The 18,611-nt window shown below is 47.1% G+C and overlaps 5 protein-coding genes across 7 annotated transcripts; 1 reads left to right on the top strand and 4 right to left on the bottom strand.

The window, feature by feature from the left end:
• Positions 1 to 18: 18 nt before the first annotated feature.
• On the bottom strand, positions 19 to 5,134 carry eater. Of its 2 annotated transcripts, XM_033384708.1 has the most exons (5): positions 4,970 to 5,134; positions 4,746 to 4,915; positions 1,740 to 4,685; positions 190 to 1,640; positions 19 to 134 (listed from the first exon to the last, which is right to left on the bottom strand). In XM_033384708.1, the coding sequence occupies exons 1-5, from the start codon at positions 5,069 to 5,071 to the stop codon at positions 79 to 81; spliced, it is 4,725 nt and encodes a 1,574-aa protein (XP_033240599.1). In that variant the 5' UTR covers positions 5,072 to 5,134; the 3' UTR covers positions 19 to 78. The 2 variants fall into 2 exon arrangements, with proteins under 2 accessions (XP_033240599.1, XP_033240594.1); XM_033384703.1 differs by having other exon boundaries at positions 190 to 4,685; positions 4,970 to 5,133.
• Positions 5,135 to 6,603: 1,469 nt separating this feature from the next.
• On the top strand, positions 6,604 to 7,993 carry Jhbp11 (Juvenile hormone binding protein 11). The gene is made up of 5 exons (XM_002137220.3): positions 6,604 to 6,788; positions 6,913 to 7,005; positions 7,062 to 7,218; positions 7,339 to 7,472; positions 7,537 to 7,993. Exons 1-5 carry the CDS (start codon positions 6,701 to 6,703, stop codon positions 7,887 to 7,889), a joined length of 825 nt encoding a protein of 274 aa, XP_002137256.2. The 5' UTR covers positions 6,604 to 6,700; the 3' UTR covers positions 7,890 to 7,993.
• CAH9 (Carbonic anhydrase 9) lies at positions 7,887 to 12,116 on the bottom strand. 2 transcript variants are annotated; one of them, XM_033376398.1, is made up of 6 exons: positions 12,059 to 12,116; positions 9,242 to 9,354; positions 9,077 to 9,167; positions 8,726 to 8,994; positions 8,496 to 8,646; positions 7,887 to 8,302 (listed from the first exon to the last, which is right to left on the bottom strand). In XM_033376398.1, exons 1-6 carry the CDS (start codon positions 12,099 to 12,101, stop codon positions 8,046 to 8,048), a joined length of 924 nt encoding a protein of 307 aa, XP_033232289.1. In that variant the 5' UTR covers positions 12,102 to 12,116; the 3' UTR covers positions 7,887 to 8,045. The 2 variants fall into 2 exon arrangements, with proteins under 2 accessions (XP_033232289.1, XP_001358280.1); XM_001358243.4 differs by lacking the exon at positions 12,059 to 12,116 and adding an exon at positions 10,849 to 11,050.
• Positions 12,117 to 13,531: 1,415 nt separating this feature from the next.
• On the bottom strand, positions 13,532 to 16,189 carry gb (solute carrier family 7 member genderblind). The gene is made up of 6 exons (XM_001358244.4): positions 15,716 to 16,189; positions 14,693 to 15,206; positions 14,413 to 14,613; positions 14,180 to 14,329; positions 13,931 to 14,108; positions 13,532 to 13,862 (listed from the first exon to the last, which is right to left on the bottom strand). Exons 1-6 carry the CDS (start codon positions 16,159 to 16,161, stop codon positions 13,801 to 13,803), a joined length of 1,551 nt encoding a protein of 516 aa, XP_001358281.3. The 5' UTR covers positions 16,162 to 16,189; the 3' UTR covers positions 13,532 to 13,800.
• A 551-nt stretch (positions 16,190 to 16,740) lies between these two features.
• LOC4801143 (NKAP family protein CG6066) lies at positions 16,741 to 18,450 on the bottom strand. The gene has a single exon (XM_001358245.5). It carries the CDS (start codon positions 18,350 to 18,352, stop codon positions 16,859 to 16,861), a length of 1,494 nt encoding a protein of 497 aa, XP_001358282.4. The 5' UTR covers positions 18,353 to 18,450; the 3' UTR covers positions 16,741 to 16,858.
• Positions 18,451 to 18,611: the final 161 nt, after the last annotated feature.

Raw genomic sequence — 18,611 nt, forward strand, 5'->3', positions numbered from 1 at the left:
GCTAAACATCTAATCATGTCATTCATACTATAAACTTTATTTTATAATGAGAGAATTGTGTGATCTTAAAATTAAAGCTTAAGCTCGAATGACATCTACCTTATTTGCAGAAAAGTACACTCCAAATTGTTTTTCTGAAAAATATATATATATATTAAGAAAAAGTCAGATATTGTTCGGGTATCTCACCGTTCTTGTCCACTCGATAGCTACGCTTCTTGTAGATATAACACATCAGAAACGCAATGACAATGGACAAAACCAGCGCAACGATCCCGATCGCAATGAACACCCATTTCAATCGGTTTTTGCCGCTCATCTGGCCATAGGATTGCTCCCCCGTGCCCGATCCTTCTGGAAGCTGGCACAGGTAACCGGCAGCCGGCTCGGCACCATCGAAGCAAGTACACATTCCGGGAAACAGGCAGTACCCGTTGATGCACTCCATCTCGCATATTGGGAGGCACAGAAGCCGTCCATCGTCCCCGTCGTCTCTGTGAAGCTTGTAGTTTGGCTCGCAAGTACACTGCTCCTCAACGCACGTCCCGTTCCAGCAGAACTTCTCGCACCAAAATAACAGATCGGGTATCGAGGAGGAAATCTCTGAATCCGTGGATTCGTCGTACCAGCTAGTAGTCGAGGTGGCAGATCCAAGATGACCTGTGCTTCGGCCGCCAAGGAGATCATTCTTCTCAGGGACACACATCCCTGACGAGAACTCATAGACAGAACCATTCTCGCAATTACAAACATTGGGTGCGACGCAGGAGCCATTGAAACATCCATTTGGGCAATAGGGCTTGCAGGTGCCTTCTCTGATCCTGATGTATCCTTCGATACACGAGCACAGCCCAGGCGCCACGCAGAATCCGTTCTCACATCGGCCGTCGCAGATGGGAATACATTTTTTCTCACTTTCTTTTGCGTATCCTTCGATGCAGGCACACCTTCCGGGAGACTCGCAGAATCCGTTCTCACATCCGTCCTCACAAATGGGAGCACATCTGTTCTCACTCTCCATTGCGTATCCTTCGTTGCAGGAACACTTTCCGGGAGACTCGCAGAATCCGTTCTCACATCCGCCCTCACAAATGGGAGCACATCTGTTCTCACCCTCCTTTCCGTATCCTTCGATGCAGGAACACTTTCCGGGAGACTCGCAAAATCCGTTTTCACATCCGCCCTCACAAATGGGAGCACATCTGTACTCACTCTCCTTTCCGTATCCTTCGATGCAGGAACACTTTCCGGGAGACTCGCAGAATCCATTCTCACATCCGCCCTCACAAATGGGAGCACATCTGTTCTCACTCTCCATTGCGTATCCTTCGTTGCAGGAACACTTTCCGGGAGACTCGCAGAATCCGTTCTCACATCCATCCTCACAAATGGGAGCACATCTGTTCTCACTCTCCATTGCGTATCCTTCGTTGCAGGAACACTTTCCGGAAAACTCGCAGAATCCGTTCTCACATCCGCCCTCACAAATGGGAGCACATCTGTTCTCACTCTCCTTTCCGTATCCTTCGATGCAGGAACACTTTCCGGGAGACTCGCAGAATCCGTTCTCACATCCGTCCTCGCAGATGGGAACACATCTGTTCTCACTCTCCATTGCGTATCCTTCGTTGCAGGAACACCTTCCGGGAGACTCGCAGAATCCGTTCTCACATCCGTCCTCACAAATGGGAGCACATCTGTTCTCACTTTCTTTTGCGTATCCTTCGTGGCAGGAACACTTTCCGGGAGACTCGCAGAATCCGTTCTCACATCCGTCCTCGCAGATGGGAACACATCTGTTCTCACTCTCCATTGCGTATCCTTCGTTGCAGGAACACTTTCCGGGAGACTCGCAGAATCCGTTCTCACATCCGCCCTCACAAATGGGAGCACATCTGTTCTCACCCTCCTTTCCGTATCCTTCGATGCAGGAACACTTTCCGGGAGACTCGCAAAATCCATTCTCACATCCGTCCTCACAAATGGGAGCACATCTGTTCTCACTTTCTTTTGCGTATCCTTCGTGGCAGGAACACTTTCCGGGAGTCTCGCAGAATCCGTTCTCACACCCGCCTTCGCATATGGGAGCACATCTGTTCTCACTCTCCTTTGCGTATCCTTCGTTGCAAGAACATCTTCCTGGAGACTCGCAGAATCCGTTCTCACATCCGCCCTCGCAGATGGGAACACATCTGTTCTCACTCTCCTTTCCGTATCCTTCGTTGCAGGTACACTTTCCGGGAGACTCGCAGAATCCGTTCTCACATCCGTCCTCACAAATGGGAGCACATCTGCTCTCACTTTCCTTTGCGTATCCTTCGTGGCAGGAACACTTTCCGGGAGACTCGCAGAATCCGTTCTCACATCCGCCCTCGCAGATGGGAACACATCTGTTCTCACTCTCCTTTCCGTATCCTTCGTTGCAGGTACACTTTCCGGGAGACTCGCAGAATCCGTTCGCACATCCGTCCTCACAAATGGGAGCACATCTGTTCTCACTTTCCTTTGCGTATCCTTCGTGGCAGGAACACTTTCCGGGAGACTCGCAGAATCCGTTCTCACATCCGCCCTCGCAGATGGGAACACATCTGTTCTCACTCTCCTTTCCGTATCCTTCGTTGCAGGTACACTTTCCGGGAGTCTCGCAGAATCCGTTCTCACACCCGCCTTCGCATATGGGAGCACATCTGTTCTCACTCTCCTTTGCGTATCCTTCGTTGCAAGAACATCTTCCTGGAGACTCGCAGAATCCGTTCTCACATCCGCCCTCGCAGATGGGAACACATCTGTTCTCACTCTCCTTTCCGTATCCTTCGTTGCAGGTACACTTTCCGGGAGACTCGCAGAATCCGTTCTCACATCCGTCCTCACAAATGGGAGCACATCTGTTCTCACTTTCCTTTGCGTATCCTTCGTGGCAGGAACACTTTCCGGGAGACTCGCAGAATCCGTTCTCACATCCGCCCTCGCAGATGGGAACACATCTGTTCTCACTCTCCTTTCCGTATCCTTCGTTGCAGGTACACTTTCCGGGAGACTCGCAGAATCCGTTCGCACATCCGTCCTCACAAATGGGAGCACATCTGTTCTCACTCTCCTTTCCGTATCCTTCGTTGCAGGAACACTTTCCGGGAGACTCGCAGAATCCGTTCTCACATCCGCCCTCACAAATGGGAGCACATCTGTTCTCACTCTCCATTGCGTATCCTTCGTTGCAGGAACACTTTCCGGGAGACTCGCAGAATCCGTTCTCACATCCGCCCTCACAAATGGGAGCACATCTGTTCTCACTCTCCATTGCGTATCCTTCGTTGCAGGAACACTTTCCGGGAGACTCGCAGAATCCGTTCGCACATCCGTCCTCACAAATGGGAGCACATCTGTTCTCACTCTCCTTTCCGTATCCTTCGTTGCAGGAACACTTTCCGGGAGACTCGCAGAATCCATTTTCACATCCATCCTCACAAATAGGAGCACATCTGTTCTCAATCTCCATTGCGTATCCTTCGTTGCAGGAACACTTTCCGGGGGACTCGCAGAATCCGTTCTCACATCCGCCCTTGCAGATGGGAACACATCTGTTCTCACTTTCTTTTGCGTATCCTTCGTTGCAGGAACACTTTCCGGGAGACTCGCAGAATCCGTTCTCACACCCGCCTTCGCAAATGGGGGCACATCTGTTCTCACTCTCTTTTGCGTATCCTTCGTTGCAAGAACATCTTCCTGGAGACTCGCAGAATCCGTTCTCACATCCGGCCTCGCAAATGGGAACACATCTGTTCTCACTCTCCATTGCGTATCCTTCGTTGCAGGAACACTTTCCGGGAGACTCGCAGAATCCGTTCTCACATCCAGCCTCGCAGATGGGAACACATCTGTTCTCACTCTCCTTTGCGTATCCTTCTTTACAGGAACATCTTCCTGGAGACTCGCAGAGCCCGTTCTCACATCCGCCCTCGCAGATGGGAACACATCTGTTCTCACTCTCCTTCCCGTATCCTTTATTGCAGGTACATTTTCCGGGAGACTCGCAAAGGCCATTTTCACATCCTCCCTCACAAACTGGCGCACAGATGTTGCCCTGCTTCATATAGCCCTGGTTGCACGTGCAAACATCTGGCGCTTCACATAATCCGTTCAGGCACCCTCCGCTGCAGACGGGTAGGCAGATCGACTCGCTGATGGGGGAGTAACCTTTGTGGCACTCACAGACGTCCGGCGCCGTGCAGTTGCCATTCATGCAACCGTAATCGCAGATGGGCACGCAGTTCCTATCGGGTCCCTTCTGGTAGTTCCTCTTGCACTCGCATACATCGGGTGCGCGACAAACTCCGTTATCGCAGCCCATGCTGCACACTGGTCGACACATAAACGACTTAGATTCTTTGTCCAGCAAGTAGCCTTTCTTGCACTCGCAGTGATTAGGGGCCGCACAGACACCGTTGCCCGAGGCACAGTTCTGATCGCAGAGGGGATGGCATGTCTGGCTGGTGGCGTTCAGCGAGTAGCCTTCGTTGCAGTTGCACTTGTTGGGCAGTACGCAGTTGCCGTTGGCACAGCCGCTGGGGCAGTGAGGCAGACAGTTGCCGCTGGCGGCGTCCAGAATGTGGTCCTTGGAGCAGACGCACCGTCCGGGAGACTGGCATGTGCCCTTGCTGCAGCCACCCTTGCAGGCCGGAACACAACTGTGATGGGATGGGAAAATCCAATCAGATATTAAGTACATAATATATGGAGCTTCCTACCGATTAGAGGGGACATTGTTGAAATTTTTGTATCCACTGTTGCAGGTGCAAACATTTGGTTTGGAGCACGTGCCACTCCCACAGGGCCGCTGGCAGGTGGCCACACATCTAATCTTTGGCCCCTTTCCCAATCGTCGGTATCCCCTGCAGCAGGTTTGTATTTTCCTTTCCTATAGAAAGACTCTTGTACTGGATGTGGAAAGAGACTCCATCGATCAGCTTACCACACGCTTTCCATTCACACTGCTGACACGCTTCACCTCGCAGATCTGGGCCTCTAAGAATCCGATAAGTAGGGAAAATATCAAAATTTTGCCAATCAACATGATTGCTCAAGAAATATCCAACAACTGACTCTGATCCATTTAGAAATGTGACTAAAGAGGCCTTAGCAAAAATCACAAAACACTCATAAGTTTGCAAACGCTTCTTGGTTCCCATATAGTATACACATAAGCGAATATATGAACCATATATACGCAAGTACATACATATACATAGAGCATCCGTTTTAATGAGACTTATCACCAAGGCAGGCGAATGTCGCAATGTCTCGGCATTATAATGGAACATTGTTCCCTCAGAAGAGGTCTACCAAGCTCATTTGGTGCGTGCAATTGGCAAGGGTGGGGAAGAGGTCTTCCCGGCTTATCTCAGAGAGCGAGCGCTCCCCTCTCCGAGCGCCAAATAAATGCAATCTCAGGGCATAGAAAAGAGTTCTATACAATGGCAATATACAATATAACGAATTAAACATGCTCTAACCAAATTAAATGGAACAGAAAATAGAGTATAATAATGATGTATCTACAATAAACTCATGAAAAGTCAAAATCATATTTCCATAGAACGTAATAGATATACATAAGGCTTATGACTCACTTCGGTTTTAGATACGAATACCATATAATTTTCTCAGAGATTAAAATAATGAAGAATTTGCAAGTTAAAGTATTCCCTTTTAAATAGAGTAAAAGAAATCCACTCTCTCATTTGCATAAATAAATGGAAAATATATAGTCCAATGCAACTATTATTTTCATTACAAGGCCATTACATCATCGTCGAGTGCGATAATTAAAGCTGAACTCAACTGTTGTTTAGTTAAAAGATGATATTAATTTTGGCGGGAGTCACACATTGGATATCTGCAAGGGCAGAGGGGCAGACAGTTGCCGCTGGCGGTATGGGGGGGGGGGGCAGCTTGAAGCAGAAGAAGATTAAGAAGCCGCAAGCTATTCCGCCGAAACTAGATTAACAGAATCCACACTCTCATATGCAAAAATAAAATTAAAAAAAATTAATCTAGTGATATTATTTACATCATAAACTGCACTCCATATATCCACTGTAGCTTAGTCCAATGATGGAAATACTTTTGGCATTAGTAACGTTGGTAATTTTCTCAACAATGAGCATCCAGATCATTGCGGACTCAGATGTCGAGGAGAGGCGAGGCTCTGGCCATTTAATGTTTTTATTATGGTCGTTAAAATGCAAGTATTTTTACTTCTCAACCTGACTTTAGCAATTACGTTTGCCTAGGTCCGAACCGAGTGATATTGTCAGTCGACGTATTTTCCAGCTTCTAGTATGAGTTCAAGTAGATATTAAATTAGCTTACCGGTTCGTTCGGTGTTCGGTGGCAAGGTGAAGTCGCTACAGCTTCCCAACAACAAGCTGCAAGTACTCGTATAATATAAATATGGAATACATTTAAGTAAGCGTAGTAAATGAAAATGCCTCGATTCTGGTATTACCCAGGCATCACATCACACTCAATTCATCAATTGCACTCGAGTCGTCGGGAGGTGGCCAGGCCCCACAGGCACATCGGATATATATAGGCCAGATAAAAGCCAGCTCCGCTGCGAGTTATCTCTCATTCGCCAACTGCGACTAACTCGATTAGGCGGTGACTTTAACTGTGATACTGACAGTGACAACTTTTCACAATGTACATAATTGGATTACTGGTGTGCGCGGGGATGTTGATGACGCTTCTCGACGGCATCGAGGGCGTCGAATTTTATACGGAAAAGCGTAAGTGCATCGTTAATGTTTCTTTGTGTGTGTGTGTGAGGGTATGGCAAAGGTTAACTCTTGTCGGAAAATTACCTCAAATCATGTTGCACCTTGTCTAATGCGGAAACTTTTAATATTACAGCCTCTTACCTTGAATCGTGTCGGATCTATGAGCCCGAGTTCACCAACTGCTCAACACGTTCGATTCAGAAATTCATGAATCAGGTAATCAAAGGTGAGGCTACAGCTTATCAAAACTTTCCTCGCTCATGGAAATGTTTCATTCGAAAGGTATACCCGAGATAAATGAATCTTTTGGACCCATTGACCCCATGAAACAGGATCAGCTGGTGTTCAAGCAGGACAACAGCGATATTGCCACCATTTCAGCCAACCTCACGGAGATGCTGATACGCGGTTTTGGCAAGATGGTGATCAAGGAGAGCAAGTGAGTATCGATTGCATTGCCTTGCACTTGAGAACAGTGTTCGCATATCAAGCGCCAACAAAAGCTGTTTCGTGGAGGTTTTTGGTGTGGAACATTGGATTGATTCGAATCTTATTCAAGGGTCAGCAAAAAGGACTTTAGCTGGCTGACAAAGATCTACTTGCCAACAATGCGCTTGGATTGCAAATATAAAATGTTCGGACGCATTCTGCTAGTGCCCCTCCGAGGAGGTGGCAACATGTCCATGGAAATAGGTAAGTATATCTGTACAATGATAAATCCGTCACAGTTAAACAACTGAGCTTTACTGATATATAGATGACCTCAACATACTGATGAGCACCAAGACACACCTCTACGAGAAGGGCGGTTTCACCTTCTACAACGTGACATCGGTGCGGGTGAGCCTGAAGGTCGGAAAGGTAAAGACCAATATGGAGAATCTGTTCAATGGCCACAGCAAGGAGGTGGAGCGCGGCACCAATCAGTTCTTCAACGACAATTGGCGGGATCTGTTCGAGGCATTGCGTCCTTTGGTCGCCGAGACTGTGGAACGGACGCTGCTGAAGCTGCTGCAGAAGGTGTTCAATCTGATACCCGCCAACTTCTTCGTAGAGGACATACCCAACTCCCTGACCCTGTACGGCCGAAAGACGGAAATGATCGCGTAGGACGAAGAGTGTTTGTTTAATTTATACCCTGGATGGTGTTCCAGCTGCTTACGGCTAACTGTTAGTGTAAAGTACGAGTAATAAATGCTAATCTTAGAAGGTAACCTAAACATGGCATGGCACAGTGCTCCTGCTACATCCGGCCACAGTTCGAGTTCAGTAGAACCAGTCGTACTTGAGATAGTCGCCCTCGTGCTTTAGGGCCGCAATCGAGGTGTGCCGCACGTGTCCGGTGCGTGCAAAGATTCGTCGATTGCCCACCGGCTGCAGGGTTCGGAAGTTGTCCACCAGCGCCCCATCTTGCGTGTCCGATAGCTGACGGAAGCGAGAGATCTGCTTCGGGGAGATGGGAATTGGATCGGAGTACAGGATCCAGGTGACGGCCTCCGAGCAGGGGGGCGTTGTCAGGGAACCTAAAATGAAACCAGAGACAGCCAGAGATTAATAGAGATTTGTCATCTCGGATAAACATCTGTTGTTGTTGACATCGATTCGCTGTCATCTAATCAGTGGGCTTTCAATTCCACTTAGAGCCTCGCCTGAATGCTAATTGGGTGTGCACATAGATTCTTAATAGTAGAGGCTCCCACCCCCTTGGTTACGTACCCTTGTAGGTGTAGAACTTGTCCACGTCGACGCCGGCTATCAGGGATGACAGGGAGAAGGTGACATTAAGGGTGGCCTCCTGGTTGGCGTCGGCTATCAAATGCAAATGACGATTAATGGTCACCAAACCCTGACCTTCGTCCTCGTCGAGCTGTGGGGGTTCGGGGAGATTGAGGTAATGGGTTAACAAATCATTCGCGTTGTTGTTCCATTCTCAAATCTGTACTCACATTGAAGAAGAATCCGAGAACGGCAGCGCCATCAGGATGATTGAGAGCCTCCCCGATAGTCGCGTACTTCTTGTTGCGATGCACAATGTGCATCTCCATGGTGTAGCGGATGTCGTTGATGACATGCTCGGAGCCCCGGTTGTTCTTGTCGCCCCAGTGGAAGTGCAGGCCCTCCACCTCGTATTCGCCGGACAGCTTCGCCCCCCGAATGTAGGGCAGGAAGTCCTCCTCCGCGTTGCTCGCATTGACCTTGGGTATGCCGATGGAGACTGCAAGAGCATGGGGCCATCAATCAACAATCCACCGTCCCTGGGCAAACGTCTTTCTCTCTCTCATTCGCTCTCCACTTACCCGTGTGTCCGTTGTTGACCATTTTCAGGGGATACGGCAGAAGGTTGTGGTAGCCAATCATATCCACGGCAGGCATATGTACGGGTATGGTCTGCAAAAGGGATAATTACGGCCGATTAGTTGTCTTCTTTAGTGGGCTTACGAGGTAATTAGGCGGCCTCTTACCCGGCTGGTGGTGATGGCAATGGGCGACTGTGTCTTGCCGGCACAGTGGCCATGATGGCGGGCCCAGCGTCGTTGGTTGGGCTCCGAGTAGCCAAACACATGACTGCTGACAGCTGGAAAGGACATCGGGAAAGGGTTTGGTTAGCAAGATGATCATGTTCCCCCTTTGGAATGTTCACCGATTAAAGTGTTTTCCCCATTTGCAGACACCTCGTCATCGTATTGAACGATCACGTGCCGAGTGTCTTTCACCCCGCACCCATTTCGACCTTCTCGCGGATCCTATCTCTGACATGTAGGAGCACTTGTGAATTACGGCATAATAGATGGCACAGCAAACAAATATGAAATGTTTTTCTGCGGCAGTCAATGGACAGACAGACAGACAGACAAGTGGCTAAATCTATGGGAAAACAACACACAGAAGGCACAAAGAGCATGAGCCCCAAGGGCACATTCTGGCCGACAAATTAGATATCGCAGTGTTGATTTAGATATACATATGTAGTATTGTACGATAGATAATGGTGAGCGCAAATAATTTTCATTAATTTTCACAGCTAGCGAACGAAAGTTACGCGAACAATCCCATGAAATGTTCCGCTAAGGCGAAAGGAAATACTTGTTTAAAGGCTAATTTGCATGTGATTCGTGATAATTTCTGTTTGAAAAGCTTCGATCCAAATTAACATATCATATGACACTGTTTTCCATTGTGCGGCGATGGAGAAAGAGACAGAGAGTGAGGGAGAGAGTGTCTGCAGAACTTTTTGGTGTTGCTGTTTGTGGCAATACGAGTCCCAGTTTGATAAATTAGTTTAATTAGTTGGTTTATTTATTATAATATTATGAATATTATTTATTTGTGGCGCGCTTATCAAATTGGTTGGGTAATCAATTAATTCAATTTATTCTCCTGTCATCTATGACCATTAGATATTATGTCATCCACCAAGTACATATACCATTTAATTTCATTATTTTGTGACAAGTGTGTTGTAAACAAATTTCGCCAATAGATAGATACTCGTACTCGTAGATAAAAAAGATTGCGGAGCTCGTACGCTCGAATAATCAAATTAAAGATTACTTTTAAGGATCCTAGAGATCTTCCGATTATAATCAATCAAATGTTATCTACGTACAACGATACCATTTACATGTTATGCAAGTTCCCATAATAGAACAATCTAAGCAATTGGCCGCACCATGTATGACTATGCTACCTATCAAAATCAATGGGTTGCCATAAAATGTACTAATTGACAGTTTCAAGTGTAATAAATACCATTCAACTGCTCGAAATTAGATTCGTGGAGTGCGTACTTATGACTGTTAATGCCGAGATCCCTCCCGCGAACGACAGGGGGAACCCGCCGAATCAGCCAACATACTTACTCGTAATAGATACGAGCATGAGGTGTCACACATCTGGCAATAATTAAACGACGAAAGTTCAACGGAATAGATATCGATTTATGGTCGCTATTTCTGTACTATCGTACAAAAACAATATGAATCACATTACAGTGGATCAAACACGAAATCACTTTAAAAATACTTCAGAACTTTAACTTTAAATCCGTATCCTTGAACTTAATAATTACCTTGAGACCAGCAGATCACCAAGAACGAAGCCTCGAATATTATAGCCAATTTCATGGTTGAGTTGATTATTATTATTTAGATGTATCTATTGTTTAATGAGAACTGAGCTCCTTTTAAGCGATTGTAGCACCTTACGATCGGGTGACAGATTCTAAACTGCGCGGACGTTCCGTTTGCGAGGCACCTTCACAACTTCCTCAGCAGGCAGTCAACGAACTACTTGAAAATTCGAAAGCTGAAATCCCCGCCCGAAGCGCGTGCACCGCACACAGATACACTCGCACACATGGGCTTCGAGGCGCACGAATAGCCGCCGCCGACGACGATCGATCGACCGATGGATGGATGGAGTACTCTGCTGCCTGTGTAACTCTGTCGGGGATCGGAGAAATGGGAAGGTGCAATAGAATGAACAAAAATCGAAATTGATGCACCACACTGCGTATACTTGACGTGGCAAGAGCCGCCTGCCTATAGAGCCTCCTGGGCAAAGGCCACAGACCGAACCGATCCCACGGGCGTGCGAGTGCGAGTGTGATTGTGTGTGAATGTGTGAATCAAACGGAAAAATTCGTCATAATTCGCAACTAATGCCAATGGCAAACACCAGAGTGGTAACTGCTTTCGATCATTTTTGATAATATTTTGTTTTGCATACAATTTTACTGATTTGATTTATTTGCATAAGGCCAAAACGGGGCTGGAACGGGGGTGTTCTTGGTGGTAGCCGTTACTAAGCCAACAAGTCGCGACAACGTCATGCCGAAAGCCGCTAATTGAATGCGGGGTCTTCAGAGCCCACCGCCAGCAATCGGGGCAAAACAGAACAAATTCATTGAGCGTTTTTCGCACGTTTTACAGTTTTTGCGTTCGAAAAACTCTAGTTTTTTGTGTGAGCGAGCGATCTGTAACGTCGCATTTACACTTGTATAGGAAGTTCGTGATCTACATGAGAATGTGGGAATCGTAAATGGCATATAGAACAAACTGATAGCTATTTATATCTTTATGATAGGCTATGCACAGCTACGCGAAGGCAGGTAGTTGGAATTGATCGATATGTCTGGGAATTTGAATGCCAAGGCTTACAGCGGACTTCCATTGGAGTGGGCCATATTGCTGAATTTGGGATTCTTCCAAGGAGAAGTCTGACACTCAACCAGTCCAATTAAAATCGTTCAATCGCGTATTGCCATTAATTTTGGTTACCAGTTCTAGTCGGTCCGTTCAGCTTGGCTTTCCGCTGGTCCATTTAATTGGTTAAACACGATTCTGATTGTTTAGAGCCTCGCATCATCATCATTGCCCAAAAAGGTGTCAATCTACGATGTTCGGCCAGCAAACAATCGTATGATTATCACATGAGCAGCTTGGACAAAGGACTGCCCCATCATCATCCCACATCGATGGGCTTCTTCCACCCAGGCCAATTGATAATGCAAACTGCTGACAAAACACTGATCTACAGATAAACCACCTCATTATTTGCTAGATTACGCCTTCGAATCGATCAACTAAGTCAACTGCCACTCAGCAAATATGTAGGTAAATATGAATACGAGTGGTAGAATAATTAATCAAATATGTTTTTCCTTTTGTGTGGCGGCACAGCACTCACGTGACTGCAATTAGCAACTTTTAAGTAAACTGTTGTTTATCAGCCACCGGGACTTGTGACTAGAACTAGACTAGCGATAGTCGTTTAACCAAGTTGTTACTCTCCAAGCATCATTGTGTATTCACAGAACGTACCAATAACTCAATTATTAAGCTATCAGAATCCAATTCAAATTGACGCGATTTTATGACCGATCTGTCTGGTAATAAGTAAATTCCCGATCCCATGCATATGCTTAAAAAACCATTAAAAGGGGCGCTTAAATCTGGCGCATACAAATTAGGCCAGCGAAACAGGCGGACGGGCACACATCGGCGTGTTCTCTCCACCTACTAGTTATGCATAGATTCGGCGCACCCGCGGGACGCGACGCCGTGCCAGGCATCCTCAATACGCGCTACAGTTTTATCAATTAAAAAACACCTATATAGACGCGAACGCGGGGTCTGGTGCTCCGTATGGAATACTCTATCGGTAGCCAGATATAAGTAGTGCTGGCGTCATGCTGCCCGCCGCCCACGGACATGTCCGAAATGTCAGAGGGGAGTTTATTTTTGGCAAGAAATCGCATTCCCTGTCCACGCGGGGGCTTAAAAATAGAAAACGTTCCAGGTAAACCACACATTGATTATCAGTTATAATTGATTAGCGGAGGGACGCTGTCGGATAGGATTTTGTTGCCCTAACTTTTACAATTGATTCCCTGAAGAATGCCTTATCAAGTGTTTTACCATATCTCCTGGCGAGATCTTGCGGCATACTTTTGCGGGCAGCGCCTAAAAGTCACTATGAAACGTACAAAATCTTTATTACAATCGCAAATAATTAATTAAATACCATAATGAATAATTTAAATAATAGAGGGACAAACATCGTGTAAAGTAACAAATTTCAAATGCAACAAAATATTGGTTAAGGAACCGCTGTAAATGGCAGATTTAGAGGTTAGGATTCCAACTTTGGTAAATAGTTTTTGACTTTTGACTTTTTGGTCGAGAATTTACAAAATCAGTCGAAATAAGGTCTAAGAAGCGTTTTGTCAAAACTAAAAACTACTATTCGACGTGTTTTGCACTTAAGGTCAACGCTGTATGTAGATGTACATATAAATATAAAAGATTTCACTTAATTTCAAGAAAGTCACACGGTTACATATTGACTTTTTGCTTATTCTGGTTATCTTTTTGGTAGATTCACCGATTGGATGGAAAGTTCTTTCCACATTTATCCTATCAGCTGCTTTGTAAATATAAATATAGAAAAGGTTCAACTTTATCTCCACTGAGTCGTGATGTGGTCCATGTGATGCATGTTTCTGGTTCGTTATAGTCCTTTAGTCCTCTTTCTGCTCCCTGGCGGACAGGAAGAGCTTCTGGCACGTGTAGGTCAGAGAGTCTATAAAAGCAAACGTAATAAACCCGTAAAAATGTTATACACATGAGAGCGGAGGAAGAAGAACCCACCAATCGTGTGCTGCACCCATTTCGGCTTATTCTGCCACACGACTCCCACATAATAGAATGGTATGCCAATTAGGGTGATTAATACACCCATTCCGACCTCGTAGGGCGCCACATAGATGGGCACGACAACAAGGAAGGCGCAGACGACGACAAACACTGCGGGTATCCACAAAGAGACCTGTCCACCAAGCAATGGAATGGCAATAGATTATGTAATATTCATGACTCCACACCGCTGGCTAAACTCACTTTAATTGGCCTCTCCATGCAGGGGCGTGTGTAGCGGAAGTATAGGACAGCCGACACCGAGAGCATGATGAAGAACGATTCCACAATGCTGCTATAGGTGATCAGTACATAAACATCGCTCACCACGAGCATCACAATGGAGAGAAAACACTACGAACGGGAGGGGAGAACAGAACCAATTACAAGGCAATTCCAATACTTCTTTTGTGCGCCAATTTGTGGGCCACACTCACCAGAAAGACCAGCGACGGCAGGGGAGTATAGCTCTTCACACTGATGTGGGACAGAATCGCCGGCATGTGGCCATTGCGGGCGCCTACAAAGCACATCCGCGACGAGGTCATAATGTGCACTGAGAGGCCGCCAAAGGCAGATATGGCCACCATGACGGGTATGATCAAAGAAAATCCACCGAGAATTTTATTGCCAAATGTCTGCAGAGAGAAAAGAGAGAAGAATGTGTTTTATATTCCGCCTTCGATTGATGCACACAATTGGTTAAGTGATGCTCACCACAGCAATGGCATTGGATGCCATCATCTCGGATGGGGAGAGAACTGCCAGATAGGCCATATTCGCCAGCACATAGATACCGGTGACCAGAGGCAGGGAAATGTAAATGGCACGTGGCAGATTGCGGTAGGGGTCGCGCAGCTCCTCCGTCATGAAGTTCAAATAGTTCCAGCCGGCATACGAAAAGATGCCCGAGTAGAAAGCCACCGACAGCTTGCCGGGGTCAGTCTGAGTGTTCTCGAAGGGCTTATCAAAGTTCTCCACATGGCCCATTAGCATCCACACCAGTCCAACGATAATTATCAGCACGAGGGCGGCAATCTTCGTAAACATGATGATGTTCTGCATCTTCGTTGTCACTTTCATGTAGTACGAATTTAGGTAGGTGAGGAAGCATATAGTGACGGCAGCCAGCAGCTGCAGGGCAATTTTCGGTATCTCGCATGCGCTATCGAAGAATGGTTCCAGCACATAGGATGCAAACGTCAGTCCCATAATGGCATTCGTCGTGGGTCTGCAAAAACAAAAGAGAGAAGAGATAAGCAAATCGAACCGAATCGTTGGAAAGTTTACTCCGGCTGAATTCTGAGATTATCTCTGATCATTATCGTTCTCTATTGTCACAGACTTTAATGCAAACGAATGTTTGGTCTTATCGGCGACTCAAAATAGCAAAAATGCCAAACAGTAAAACAGTTAATGCAACACAGACATGGCATGGTCCCCCCCCCCCCCCCCCCCAATAATTCCATTTGTGGCGTTTCGATGTGTAGGTACCGTGCCGGTGATAGATTACAGGTGATAATGAATGTGTTTCTGTTTTCATGAAATCGCTGGCTTAACCTTGACAGACAGCACGCACTAACTACAGACTGGTTGTTTCCATGTCGATCCGAACCCGTGCCTCAGCCCGGCCCAGCCCGTCCCTCAGTGATCTAATCTGTTCCAGCGATCCAATTAAGTAATTGACCCCATCTGAAATTGAAGCCGAGTGAATCTAATTAAACCAAAAAAAACACTCACACAAATATCATCATTGCATCCCAGAGATACAGGAAAGCCGGCAGTGATCCGTATGCCTCGAAGATGTACGCGTAATCTCCGCCCGACTTGGGTATGGCAGTGCCCAGTTCCGCGTAGCAAAGAGCTCCAATCATGGACAGCAGGCCGCACAGCACCCAAATGACGAGTGAAGCGCCCACCGATTCCACCTCTCGGAGCACACCCTTGGGCGAAACGAATATTCCAGAGCCAAAGATGATGCCAAGGATGATGGCCACGCCTTCCAGCAGGCCCAGCTGTTTCTTCATCACCACGCGACTGCTGTCCGACTCGGCGGAGCCCTCGCGTTGCGGATCCTTGACAGCTGCCGCCGCCCCCGCAGCGGGAACAATGCTGGGCGGATTATCAGAGCTGGGGGTAAGCAGAACCATTTCGCTGGTGGGCGACTGCAGCTCGTTGGAAGGCATGATGATGTGATGTGATGTCCGCAGCCGACGGCAAACACTATCTACGCACGCAACTGTCGACGGTCGAAGCAGAAATGGACTACGGAGCCTCCTCGGCCAGTGTCCAGCTAATTGATTAAGCGCCGCAAGTAGAGTGTGTGTGTTATTTATATAAGGGCTTGTCTGTGTGTGGGTGTGTGGGCTGCTTCAATTGTCGTTGGCGGCTTATCATTCATTTACTCTCACTCTCACTCGCCCTCTGCTTCTTGCCAACACACAACCATATTCTTCTTATCTGCCGGTTAGCGGACTTTGTTTTGCTCTGTGCTTCGTGTGTGTTGCTATCTCGCTTGCACTTCGAGGGGCACTTCTACTTTGCCGCGTTTAGCATGTGCAAAATACTACTTTTGCAACAAATTTGCGCTTTTCCAGATGAAGGGCGATGGTTGCTAATTAACTAATGTCGTTTTAACCATGTAATTATGTAATTTTATTATAAATCAATTAAATTAGGACACTTTTTTTGCTGAGTTTTTTAACCCCACGTTTTCAGCAATACGGCAGTGTGACCATACGACGGCAAAATACAAAATACCAAAGTTTCGGCGGATGGAACAGGGTGTTTTATTTTTAAATGTTACATTATTTTTACAAGAAAATCCGTTTTTGTTCTTTTTACAACTTCCGTCTGTTCCTTGGTTTCATATTTGCTGTACGTCTACTTTTTGTCCTTGGCCTGGAGCTTTGAGTGAATCATGTCCTTGAACTGGGACAGTATCTTGTTCTCCCGCTTTTGACGCTCCTCCTTGCTGAACATAGCCAGGGCCCGCTTCTCGTCCGCGGAGTACAGCTGATTCTCCTTGCGGATACGCACAGCCTCCATGCGTCGGTGCCGACTGCCGCTCATCACGTAGCCCACGGATTCGAAGTTGGCGATCTCATCGGATGTGAGACCGATTTCACCACGACGCGGAATGCGCTTGCCATCGGCTATGTAGGCAGCCATGGCGGCTCCTTCTCCTGGCAGCAGTGCGCGTCCGAAATCCTTTTGGTTCAAGCTGCCAGAAGGGCGCAGTGATGGGCCCACATCCTCGTCGTTGTTGCCTCCATCCTTGGACCGTGATTTGCTTCCGCCGGACGATGACTTTTTGGACTTTGCAGCCTTGTCAGACTTGCGCTTCTTCTTTTTGTTTTTCTTGTCTTTTTTTGAGGCAGAAGACTTCTTTTTTGGTTTTTTAATGCCCTCGGCCGTCTTCTCCAGCCACTCGTCCCCGTCCTCGCCTTCAGAGCTTGAGCTGTCGCTGGAGGAGCTATCATCGCTGGAATCGCTGCTCCCAGAGCTGGACGCCGATGAAGATGTTTCGGAGGAACTCGAATCTTTCTTGCTCTTTCTCTTCTTTGACTTTTTGGATTTCTTCTTTGACTTCTTATCCTTTTTCTTGCCCTTTCCCTTCTTCTTCTTCTTTTTCTTCGGACCCACGTAGGAGCCCTTCACAAGTTTCACATCGTCTAGCTCAGCCCGTGTCGGGCTCTTGCTCCAAACCTCTGGTACGCCCTCCTCGCCAATGCGTACACGTTGTTCGCGACGAGCATCGCCAGCTCTGGTGTCAGAATAGGAAGGCGCACCGCCTCCACGGCCTTTGTAGTTTGATGATCGGGTAGATGGCTCCGCTGGATCGTCCATGAAGCTTTTGCCTCCAGAAATCCAACCTTTGAAGGGATTTTTGCTCTTTTCATTATATTCCCTGAAGCGGTCATTGGGCCAGCGATCCACAGCCTTGGGCGGTAGTTTCGGTACCCTAGCACTGTTGGACCTGGGGTCACTGCTGCTGGTGCTGCTCCCCTCACTGCTGGTCTCACTCGAGGAGCTGCTCGATGATAGAGAACGGGAGCGGGAGCGACGACGCCGTGGTGCTGATACTTTCTGCTGGGAGCGGCGTCGCTCGCGTTCATTTTTTCTACCTGAATGGGGCGAGCGTGAATTGCGACGAAGTCTGTCCCTCTCCTTAGAGCGAGGTGGCGACGGCCGGCGATCCTGCTTGTTGCTCACTCGTCTGTCGGAGCGGGAGCGTCCCTGGGAAACGGACCTGCTCCTGCGATGGGGCGACCGGCGGCGCACCGGCTTGTTGCTCACATTTCTGTCGGAGCGAGAGCGTTCCTCACGCCTTTCACGACGTCTTTGTGGACTGCGACTTCTGGTGCGCGAGCGCATTCTAATTTGCTATTAACTAAATTGCTTTTTATTTTCAAAACAACGTGAAAATATATTTCGACCTTTTTAGAGAAAAAAAAAAAAAACAACAATGTGACCGCCGGTTCCATAAAATATACCGTCTGGCCCTCAGAAATATTCCGAAATATACCGTCTCATTTTCAAAACATACCGATAAAAACAAAAGAGCTTAAAATATTTATTTTTTTATACTACATGTTCTTTAATATACCTTTAAGCTGAAATTTAATAAATTTAT

The sequence above is a fragment of the Drosophila pseudoobscura genome, chromosome 2 (genome assembly GCF_009870125.1).
Source record: "Drosophila pseudoobscura strain MV-25-SWS-2005 chromosome 2, UCI_Dpse_MV25, whole genome shotgun sequence".
Classification (NCBI taxonomy): domain Eukaryota; kingdom Metazoa; phylum Arthropoda; class Insecta; order Diptera; family Drosophilidae; genus Drosophila; species Drosophila pseudoobscura.